General features: G+C 62.6%; 1 protein-coding gene across 1 annotated transcript; it reads left to right on the forward strand.

The window, feature by feature from the left end:
* The first annotated feature begins 1,146 nt into the window (after window positions 1–1,146).
* POFUT2 (protein O-fucosyltransferase 2) lies at window positions 1,147–9,822 on the forward strand. Its single transcript, XM_074189939.1, has 9 exons — window positions 1,147–1,355; window positions 1,434–1,684; window positions 1,931–2,075; window positions 2,426–2,533; window positions 5,016–5,082; window positions 7,000–7,125; window positions 7,649–7,829; window positions 8,078–8,201; window positions 8,563–9,822. The coding sequence occupies exons 1-9, from the start codon at window positions 1,174–1,176 to the stop codon at window positions 8,714–8,716; spliced, it is 1,338 nt and encodes a 445-aa protein (XP_074046040.1). The 5' UTR covers window positions 1,147–1,173; the 3' UTR covers window positions 8,717–9,822.
* The last annotated feature ends 242 nt before the right edge of the window (window positions 9,823–10,064 follow it).

Consider the following 10,064-nt stretch of genomic DNA (forward strand, 5'->3'; position numbering starts at 1 on the left):
AGACCCTGGTGTGCCCTTGAGCCATGCCCAGATGGTGCTCTTGCCTTTATTAAGCAAACTGCAGGAAAGAGCCCTCTACACCCAGGCCCTGGCCTCTCTGACCCCTTCCAGGTCCTGGCACCAGCACCCCCCAAGAGATCCCCACTGCTCCTTGGCGGGTGTGACGGGCTTTTCTCGGGCCTCGGTTGGCACCTTTTGTCTTAAGGTGCCGTCTCTTTCCTTGCGCCTGGATGGGCGCTGTGCGGATGCCACCCTGGTGCTGAGATCCGGCCTCTGCCCGCACTGTGTCTCTATTTCCCTCGACTTCTCTAGGCACATGCTGACCCTCTCCCAAAGGAGCTGCTGCGGGGTCGGGGGGCCACGAGGGGTCTGTACCCCTGGGGGCGAGCTCTGTGCTCGGCACACAGTAGGTGCTTAATAAATGTCTGGGGCAGGCACCGTGGTAAAGCCGCTTCCCGCTGCGCAGCCCCCTGCCCGGGCATTCACCCGCGGGGGTCCCGTGGGCACCCCGCCGCTGCTCTGCCCCCCACGGCTCCGCTCCCAGGCCGCCCCTTGGAGGGGGCTCAGATGCCCGCCTCGTGCCCGCCCGGGAGGCGGTGGGGGGTCTGGGGGTCCCCTGGCACCTGCCCCGTGCCCCCGACAGCCTCGCCCTGGGCTAGCGGGTGGCCCGGACCCGTGGCAGGGCCGCGGGGGGCGTGGCGGGGGCGTGGCGGAGCCGCGGGGGCGGGGCCGCGGGAGGGGGCGGGGCTCGGGCTCAGGCCCCTGGGGGCGCGGCCTCGGAGTCCGGGCGGGGGCGGGGCTCGGCCCGGGGCCTTCAGCGCGGGGGCGGGGGCTCCAGGGGGCGGGGCCTCGGGGCGGGGCGGGGCCCGGGCGCAGGCCCCTGGGGGCGCGGCCTCGGAGTCCGGGCGGGGGCGGGGCTCCAGGGGGCGAGGCCTCGGGGAGGGGCGGGGCCTCGGGGCGGGGCGGGGCGGGGCCCGGGCGCAGGCCCCTGGGGGCGCGGCCTCGGAGCCCGGGCGGGGGCGGGGCGCGGCCCGGGGCCGTCAGCGCGGGGGCGGGGCTCCAGGGGGCGGGGCCCGCGGCGCCGGGCCTCGGCGCACGCGCCGCCGGAGCCGCGGCCGCCGGAAGGGCCGCCCGCGGACCGGAAGCGCGTGTGCGCGGCGCGCCCTCGCGGACATGGCGGCGGAGGCGCCTCGGAGCCGGGCCCGCCCCGGGCCCCGCGGCCCGTGGCTGCTGCTGCTCCTCGCGGCCGCCGCGGCGCCGCCGGGCGCGGCCCAGGGAGACGAGTTCCGGCCCGGGCAGTGGGGGGCGGCGGCGGCGGCGGGGGGCGGGGCGGCGGCGGCGGCGCGGGGGCGGAGGTGAGCGGCGGGGCGGGCCGGGGGGCGGGGCCCGGCGCCCCCGGCGTGCCCCGGCGTGACCCCCGGCCCCGCCCCCAGGTACCTGCTGTACGACGTGAACCCGCCCGAGGGCTTCAACCTGCGGCGCGACGTGTACGTGCGCGTGGCGTCGCTGCTGAAGACGCTGCTGCGCGCCGAGCGCTGGGCGCTGGTGCTGCCCCCTTGGGGCCGCCTGGTGCACTGGCGGAGCCCGGAGCTGCGGCAGCTGCGCCTGCGCTGGGCGCGCTTCTTCGACCTCCCGAGCCTGGAGCGCAACATCCCGGTCCTCGAGTACGAGCAGTTCCTGGCGGGTGAGGCGGGGCGGGGCCGGGGGCGGGGCCGGGGCCTGGGGGCGGGGCCGGGGCCTGGGGGCGGGGCGAGGCCGGGGAGGCGGGGCCGGCCGGGGAGGGGCGGGGCCCAGGGCGGGGGCCGGGCCTGGCTCCGGGGCTGGGGAGTCTCGCAGCTGGGCCGGGGCCGGGGCCGGGGCGGGGGCCGGACTCGGGCCCAGGCCCGGCCCTGTGCCCCGCGGCCCCAGCGCCCCCTGACGCCCCTTGCAGAGTCCGGCGGCCCCTTCATCGAGCAGGTGCTGGTGCTGCAGGGCTTCGCCGAGGGCTGGGAGCGCGGGGCCTGGGAGGAGAAGGCCGAGGCCCGGCCCTGCCTGCAGCCGCCCCCCTACGCGCGGGACCGGCAGGGCTACTACCGGTGGGTGCCGGGGGCCGGGCAGGGGTCGGGCCGGGGGGCTGCCGGGCCGGGGGTAGGGCCGGTGGTCTGGCCGGGGGTAGGGGGTAGGGCCGGGGGGCTGGCCGGGGGGCTGGGGGGGTAGGGCCGGGGGGCTGCCCGGGGGTCGGGGGGGCTGCCAGGGGGTCGGGCCGGGGGGTCGGGCCGAGGTCTGGCCGGGGGTCTGGCCGGGGGTCGGGCCGAGGTCTGCCCGGGGGCCGGGCCGAGGTCTGCCCGGGGGCCGGGCCGGGGTCTGGTCGGGAGCTGCCCGGGGTCTGGCCGGGGGCTACCCGGAGGTCCCCCGGCGCGGCCCCAGCACATCCACCGTCCCGCAGGGGCTGGTTCTGGGGCTACGAGGAGACGCGCGGCCTGAACCTGTCCTGCCTGTCGGTGCAGGGCCACGCGTCCATCGTGGCGCCGCTGCTGCTGAGGAGCACGGCCCGGTGAGTGGGCACCGGCCCGGTGAGTGGGCACCGGCCCGGTGAGTGGGCACCGGCTGGGCCAGGCCCCGGGATGGGGGGCGGGGCCCCTTGTGCACTCCGCCTTCCAGGCCCCCAGGCTGCTGTGGCCTCGGGCTCCACGGGCACCTCTTTTGGGGAGTCGGCGGCTTGGGGGAGCCTCTGGCCTTTCTTGCCGTATCCCGAGACACTCACGGTGGCCTCGAAGCTTCAGGGCCTGAACCCGGGGCTTGGCAGATGGGACCCCCACCTTCCCCGGTCTCCTGGGCCGGGTCTGACCAGCGACCCCCTTGGGGACTAGGAGCTCCTGGAACGGGGGACCGGCCCTGCCCGTGGGAGGGGCTGAAGAATTCCACACCGAGGTGGTCAGGGGCATCTCCGGGCTCCGGCCTTCCCCTCTCCTCCACAGCTCTGGCCACCCCAGCCCCTTGTCCCTCTGCTTAACATGGAAGTGGGCACCCAGGGCAGCAGGGCGACCTCTGCGGAGCCCCACCGGGTTCCTAGACCTCCAGATCCCTCCCTCTTCTTCACCTCATTTCCCTAGGATACGGGGGGCAGGGAGGCTCATGGGAGCCTCTCCCACCAAGTCTGCCCTGCAATAGCACCAGGCAAGGCCCGTTGGGGCTCCAAAGCACCCCGGTGGCTGGAAAAGGAGCAGAGTCCCTCAGAGGGCACAGAGTGCACAGGATTCCCCAACTCACAGCATCCCTCAATGCCGTTGGCTCTGACTTTGTACTGACAACGTCCCTGGCTAGACGTTGAGGCTTAACACAGTTCATGATCCACTGTTAGGTCTGGGGGACCTGTTCATAAAGAGGTGTGCTTGGATGAGTGGCCACGTGCTTCCAGCCAGGATCTCTCTGGGCCCCCGTGATGAGGATCCCATTGTGTTGTGTCCCACCTCCTCCAATCACTTGTCTCCAGTCTCTGCCTGCCCACTGGCTCCTTCCCTCTGCCAACAGATGCCCATCACATCCTGAAAAGCCCCTCCCTTAGTCCTTCCGTCTCTATCAGCTGCAGACCTGAACTCTTTTTTTGGGACTTCTGCTTCCTCTGCTCTCACTCTCTTATTTACCCCCAACAGTCTGGTTTCTGACCCCATCACCCCCCCCCCATACTGCCCCCTCCTCAGAGCAGGGATGTCGTAGTGGCCTGTCCTCAGCCCTCAATCTGCTTGACCTCTCTCCAGCCCCAGACACTGAGTCTCTCTCTCCCTGGATGCTCGGTCTCTAGTTTTTGGGGGGGGCAGCCACCTCTCTCTCTTCCAGCTCCCCTCCTCTGTCTGCTCCTTTGCTGATCCTCCTCCAGGTCACAACTTAGCAACCATAGGGGTCCCATAGGGCTCTGTCTTGAGGCCTTTCCTCTTCTCCCTCCATACTCCTTCCCTTGGGATTCTCATCAGGTCCCATGGATTTAATGTCTCTCTAGTAGGTAATTCTCAAATCTCCCTTTCTTGCTCCAAATTCTCTGCACCTCCAGCTGTCTTACAGATGTCTTGAGCTGGACGTCCAGCAGACGCCTAAAACTCAGTGTGTCCAAAATAGAGCTTGTTATCCTTCCCCCTAATCCTCCCTCCCCTTTGCTTCTACCTTCTCAGTGACTGTTGAGGACACCCCCATCTGTCCAGTCCTTCCGGCCCCCAGCCTAGGACAGATCCTGGACTCCTCACTGTCTCCACCCAGGTCCAATATGGTGCCAGGGCCTGCAGTTTCACCTCACCAGCATCTCTCTGTTTGCCATCGTTGCTGGGGGAGAGGGTCTGCTGTCTCAGTCTCTCCCCCTCCAGACCATCCACTCACCAGATCCGACCATGACACCCTCTCTTCAGGGGCTCCCCATCAACTCCAGCAGCCAGTCCCTGCTGTGTGCAGCTGCTTCATGAATGAGCTCCTCCATCTCAGCCTCTGGGCTACTCTGTCGGCCCTGGGCCTGTAGCACTGTCCCTCCTCCGCTCAGACCCCAACCTCCCCCTTCTCCCAGAAGCCACCTCCTTAATTCTAGGGTCCTTCTATTCATTTGTCCGGGTGAGCTTCTAGAGGGCAGGGGTCTTTCACCTCCCCTTGGATGCCCGCAATCCTTAGGGGACTAAGTGGGGATGGGTTGGTTACACCAGCAGAAGCTTCCTGCGTGTTTGGTTGGAGCTCCTCAGAGCTATTCAGTGGCCACAGTTGAGACATAAAACGATATACATGAGGGATGGATGTTTAAAGCCAAGTGACCTTGACACCGGGAGGATGGCTCCTGGGATCCCAGGGCCTCCCCCAGGCTGGGGGTGGCAGGAGGCTGGATTGGAATAGAGAATTCTCTGGAAGCCATGTTGCTCTGGAGGAGCAGGGCTGGGGGGGTCAGGAGCAGAGCAGAAGTCCTCTGGGACTGGCTTTGCCCTGAGGGAGCTGGTGTGGGAGGCTACTGTGAAAAACAAGTTTGAGTTGACTGTTCTCCACCCCACCTCCCCATTCTGAACCAGTTCAGTGATGTTGGACAGAGCCGAAAATCTTCTTCATGACCACTATGGCGGAAAAGAATATTGGGATGTGAGTATCTCCTGGTCCAGTGTGTAACCTGGTGCAAACAGTTCTTATTTTTGTGTTATTGTGGTCTGGCAGGGAGGAGATTTAAACTCAATTAGAGAAGGGACGAGGCAAAATTCATCCTTTCTGCAGAAAGAATTACAAGTTCACTCTGCTTGCCTTATGAAAGGTCTTAGGGGCTCTGGAGGAAAGGGAAAAGGGCCCCCCTCCCCAAAGACTCTGGGCCTGGGGGCTCTTGGAGGCTGATTTATAACCCAGTTTTACAAATGATGAAATTGAGGCACATGGTGACATGACTTAACTGCCCAGGGTCACCCAGGAAATAAGCCGCAGCAGTGTCTGAGGCCCACGTCCCACCTGCTCCTGAGTAGTGGTGAACCAGGATTTGGAAGGATGCGAGCCTCCTTGCTCAGCTCCACTTGTGGATTTTTTTGTTTTGGGTTTTTGCAAGGCAATGGGGTTAAGTGGCTTAACCAAGATCACACAGCTAGGTAATTATTAAGCGTCTGAGGCCAGATTTGAACTCAGGTCCTTCTGACTCCAGGGCCAGTGCTGTATCCACTGTGCCATCTAGCTGCCCACATCTCTCATGTTTTGACCCAGGATCATTTGTGGGGGGAGGTTCCCTTGCTTTCTCTCAGAGCCTGGCTTCTACCTCTGTATGCATGATTGGACTGACCACTGATCAAACCGTGTGTTTTAATTGGGCCTGGCTCCCGCAAATGGATATGGACGTAGGCTGACACACAACCTCTGAGGCAGGCAGGCCATGCCCAGGATGCCAGGTGTCTTGCCCAGACAGGCTGTTTGTGCATCAATGACTGCTCCCAGGGCCCCCACACTCTCCTGTCCCTCCAAGACCGGTGATCAGCAGGTATTCTTAGAGAACCGTGGCAGTGGTCGAGGCCCAGGCCTGTTGGCATGTGCCAGCCTGGTTCCATACCCAGAGACCCCTGTCCTTTTGCTGAGAGCTCTGTTACCTGGCCCTCCATGAGACCCAGCATTCTCAGGTAACTCAGAGCCCCCCATATCTACAAAATGCAGCAGAAAGAGCCTTGAAAACTACCTCTGATGGGACATGGGTGGCAGAGCTCTGGGCCTAGGACTTTGGGCCCTTTCTTTGAAAATTGAGCCACCCCCTCCCTTCTTCTAATGTGTAGCAGCCTGTTTCCCCCCTCCCCCTCTGTATCTGTCTCCCTCTGACCTCTTCCCATCTCAGGCTCCCAGGCTCTCTTCCCCCCAACTCTTATTTACTCCCCTTGTCCTCCCAATGGCCCTTGGAGTGAACAGGAGTTTGAGATCATGAGCTAAGACACTGCAGGGTTCTGGGGGGAGGGGGACCAGGGTGTGGGGTGGAGATGCCTGGAGCAGCTGCAGGGATCCTGGGTTTCATCTCACCTGGGCTCTGGACTTCTTGGTGAGATACCCATTCAGCCCTGGGCTCCAGGGGCTCTGCAGTGGATCAAATTGCCTGGAGGTTGGGATGGGGGGTGAACTGCTGAAATTGTCCCAAACCCTTAGAAAAGACACCCCTTGAAGGGTTAATTTTGAATGATTAATTGGGTCTGCACTGGAGGCCCAGGGCCCCTTTCTCAGAGGGTAGGAGGGGCGAGCCTCTGATGTGTCCCTGAGGGCCTCATAACACCCCTAGACCTGTGGGTGGGGCCGTGCCAGAGCCAGCCCGAGGGCAATAAAGCGTCCTGCTGTAGGTGAGGGTGAAAAGGACCCACAGCTGCGCCAACCCCAGAGGTGGCAACCTGTATTGCATTAGGAAATGTGTCCGCATTTTTAACCTTTGAATCATTCACTTTCCTGGGTGTGGGTGGTCTCACGTCTGTGTGCTCCCCTAGAGCTTTGGAGAGACTCTGGGCAGTACACCCCCTAACGGGAGCCTTTGCTCATCAATGTTTCCATTGACAGACCCGGCGGAGCATGGTCTTTGCCAAACACCTTCGTGTGGCCGGAGACGATTTTAGAAGTAAGTTCTTGAACTCCTCCGATGACGCGGACGAGATAGTGTACAGTGAAGACTGGACGAAGATGAAGGTCATTTGTGATGTGGTTCCCTCCCTCCCTGGATGAATCTGGCTCAGGAATCCCCCTTGTGCCTCAGCTGGGGGACCCACGTTTTCCCCCTTTAGTGCATGATCCTCTCCTGGGTCTTTGGGGGGGGGTCGGCCCCCAGAGGCCCCACACCATGCTGGGCAGAGCCGCACACCGAGGCTTGGCGTCACCGTCTTGTAACAGCTGCCATGTAGATGTTGAGTGTCAGCTGACTGGTGGGGCTGGGGGACAGGCTCACTGCGTGGGATGGGGGCACCCCTTGGAACATCTTTCTTTTTGCCACCTCCTGTTAACCCATCGGGGGAGGTCTTTATTAATATCCTCCCCATCATTTCAGCCCAGGTCCTGGTTATCAGAAGATGGACGAATTTAAATAATTGACACCCAAGGTTTCCCCTTAAGCCCCCCCTCCAAATTAGTGGCCAGTGCTCAGGTAGACTGAACTCACCTGGTCAGGGGTCCTGGGCATCTCTGGACTCTGCATGTGCTGGTTGTTCTCTGCCAGGTGAAACCAGGCAGCTCCCTGGGCGGTCCTTACCTTGGGGTACACCTCAGAAGAAAGGACTTTATCTGGGGTCACCGAGAAGATGTGCCCAGCCTGCAGGGAGCGGTGAAGACCATCCGGAGCCTCATGGAGACCCACCAGCTGCACCAAGTGTTTGTAGCCACGGATGCCGTTAAAGAGGGTGCGTTGGAATGCTGGTTGTCGAACCCCCGGGGGTCCCACTCACATTCTTGCTTTCCATGGAGAGGAGAGCCTGGTCACCCCTGAAAGCCTCTGGAATCCTGAGGAAGGAAGCCTGGGTCGGTTGGTTCATTCCCCAGTAACCCTGCTGGTCTTCACAGCCTAGGGCCCTGCTTCCGGCCGGTACTGGGCCAGAGCCTCGGGCCCGGCAGCCTCATCCTGACCCAGCGTCATGTTGTCACCTTTCAGAATGCGAGGAGCTCAAGAGGCTGCTTCCTGAAATGGTGAGGTTTGAGCCCACCTGGGAGGAGCTGGAGCTCTACAAGGATGGCGGTGTAGCCATCATCGACCAGTGGATCTGCGCCCATGCCCGGTGAGCCCTCCCCCCCAGCAGGACCCTGGGAGGACCCCTGTCTCAGTGGGTGCCAAATGAAAGGGAGGGGGCAGCCCCAGCCCAGGCATGACCAGTCCACAGGCACTGCAGAAATGAGAAGGGGACACTCCTCACCCGACTGTGGGGAGGGACCACAGGGGGCCAGAGGCTCCAAGGTGGGGTGAGGAACCAGGAGAGGCTTCCAAGAAGCGAGTCGGGAGGGAGCCAGGATCCAAAGAGGGACATGGGGTGTTCAGCAGAAGGGACTGGCCTGCACTTGTCGAGGGTTGTGGTAGGTGTGTCTGTCTGTGGGGAGAAGCCGGGGGGCCTCCCTCACGGCTGTGCTCTCGGCCCTTCACAGAGTCTTCATCGGCACCTCCGTGTCCACCTTCTCCTTTCGGATTCACGAGGAAAGAGAAATCCTGGGCCTGGACCCCAAAACAACCTACAACAGATTCTGCGGTGACCACGAGCAGCAGTGTGAGCAGCCGACCCACTGGAAAATCGCCTACTGAGGAAGCGCCGTGGCTGGGGTTGCAGACCCTCCCTGGCACCCTCTCTTCTCAGCGCCCCCTGCCTCTGCCCCCGAGGCCCAGGGCAGTCTGCTCAGAGGCCAGTGGTCAGCTGTGGGCCTGCCCCCCCCATTATCCGGGTAAAGGGAGCAGTGATGAGTGGGGGAGCCTGAAGTCAGGCCCCTGCCCCTCTCTGAGAAAGGCCAGGCCTGAGGCCAGACCAGGGCCATTCATGGACGTGGGCACTGACCAAAGAGCTCTTTCTTCTTTCTGGGCCAGTCAAGGACACAAAAGAAGCCTCCTGGTGGGTTGGCCCCCCAGCCAAGGGGACTTCTGTGCCGTGGAGGGTCTGTTCTGGTCAGGGGAGGTGTCTCTTGGCCCATGTGACCCCTGGCAGCGCCTTCAAAGTTGGGGGGAGAAAAGAATTTATCCTGGGAATTGTGTCTTCCTGAGGAAGCTCACCCCCAGCACTCTGGGACTGTCAGACCCCCACCACATATGTAGAGCCAAGGCTGGGCTAGGGCTGGGATTTTTGATAATTTTTAGCTGACCTCTTTCTCATCCTTACTCGTTGCCTGTAACCCTAATGGGCAGAAGCATACCTGTCCTCATCACCTGTCTCCATCGACTTCTAAAGATTTGCCTAGAAAAGATGTTGGCAGAGTCAAAAAGTAATAACTTTTCTAGGTTTTTCCAACACTGCCCCAATTAGGAGTTCTACCAAAGAAACTATTGGGCTGTGCCATGTGCTTGGGGTGGCAAGCTGAAGGGACACAGAGTCCACTCACGAGGGACAGATGCTCTCAAGGGGACCTCCCACTTGCGGGGCTCGGGAGGACGTCTTCTCACAGGAGAAGGGTGGCTGAGTCCCAGCTTGTAAAGACCTTTCCCTCCTAACAAGAAAAAGCTGGTGCTCTCGCCCCTGTGGCCCATGGCGCGCCGGCAGAGGATTTCTTTTTTTACCTGTAAAGTCCAGTATTATGAATAAACTGAAATTTCCAGGAAGCTCGTGGCCTGGCATTGGTGCCTTTGTAGCCGAGACCTATGCAGCAAGTCGTGGAAATCAACAGTGCCTCCTCTTTTTAAGGAAAATAAAATGCTTTGGAGTATCTAGCGAGTGGCTCGATTCCCTTACACACGGGGGGCCGGGGGGCCACGATCAGTCAGTGGATCAATCAAGGGGCTTCCCTGGACTCGATTCAGGCAAGGCATCGTGTAGGTAGTGGCAGCTGCTGCAGGCTCAGTGCTGTGGGGGACGCATCCCAGGTCCCTGGTCGGCACCTCACGACCAAGGCAGGGTGGGCTACCCCCCCCCCCCACAGGTGAGGCCACCTGGGCTCTCCAAGTATCT

The sequence above is a fragment of the Macrotis lagotis genome, chromosome 5, assembly GCF_037893015.1.
Source record: "Macrotis lagotis isolate mMagLag1 chromosome 5, bilby.v1.9.chrom.fasta, whole genome shotgun sequence".
Classification (NCBI taxonomy): domain Eukaryota; kingdom Metazoa; phylum Chordata; class Mammalia; order Peramelemorphia; family Peramelidae; genus Macrotis; species Macrotis lagotis.

What these genes read in the sequence shown, in the direction of transcription:
- POFUT2 (XM_074189939.1), top strand. Translation starts at nt 1,174, where the DNA reads ATGGCGGCGGAGGCGCCTCGGAGCCGGGCCCGCCCCGGGCCCCGCGGC. An exon ending in CTGCTGAGGAGCACGGCCCG is followed by an intron (nt 2,534 to 5,015) that starts GTGAGTGGGCAC and finishes ATTCTGAACCAG; the next exon opens with TTCAGTGATGTTGGACAGAG. An exon ending in CACGGATGCCGTTAAAGAGG is followed by an intron (nt 7,830 to 8,077) that starts GTGCGTTGGAAT and finishes GTCACCTTTCAG; the next exon opens with AATGCGAGGAGCTCAAGAGG.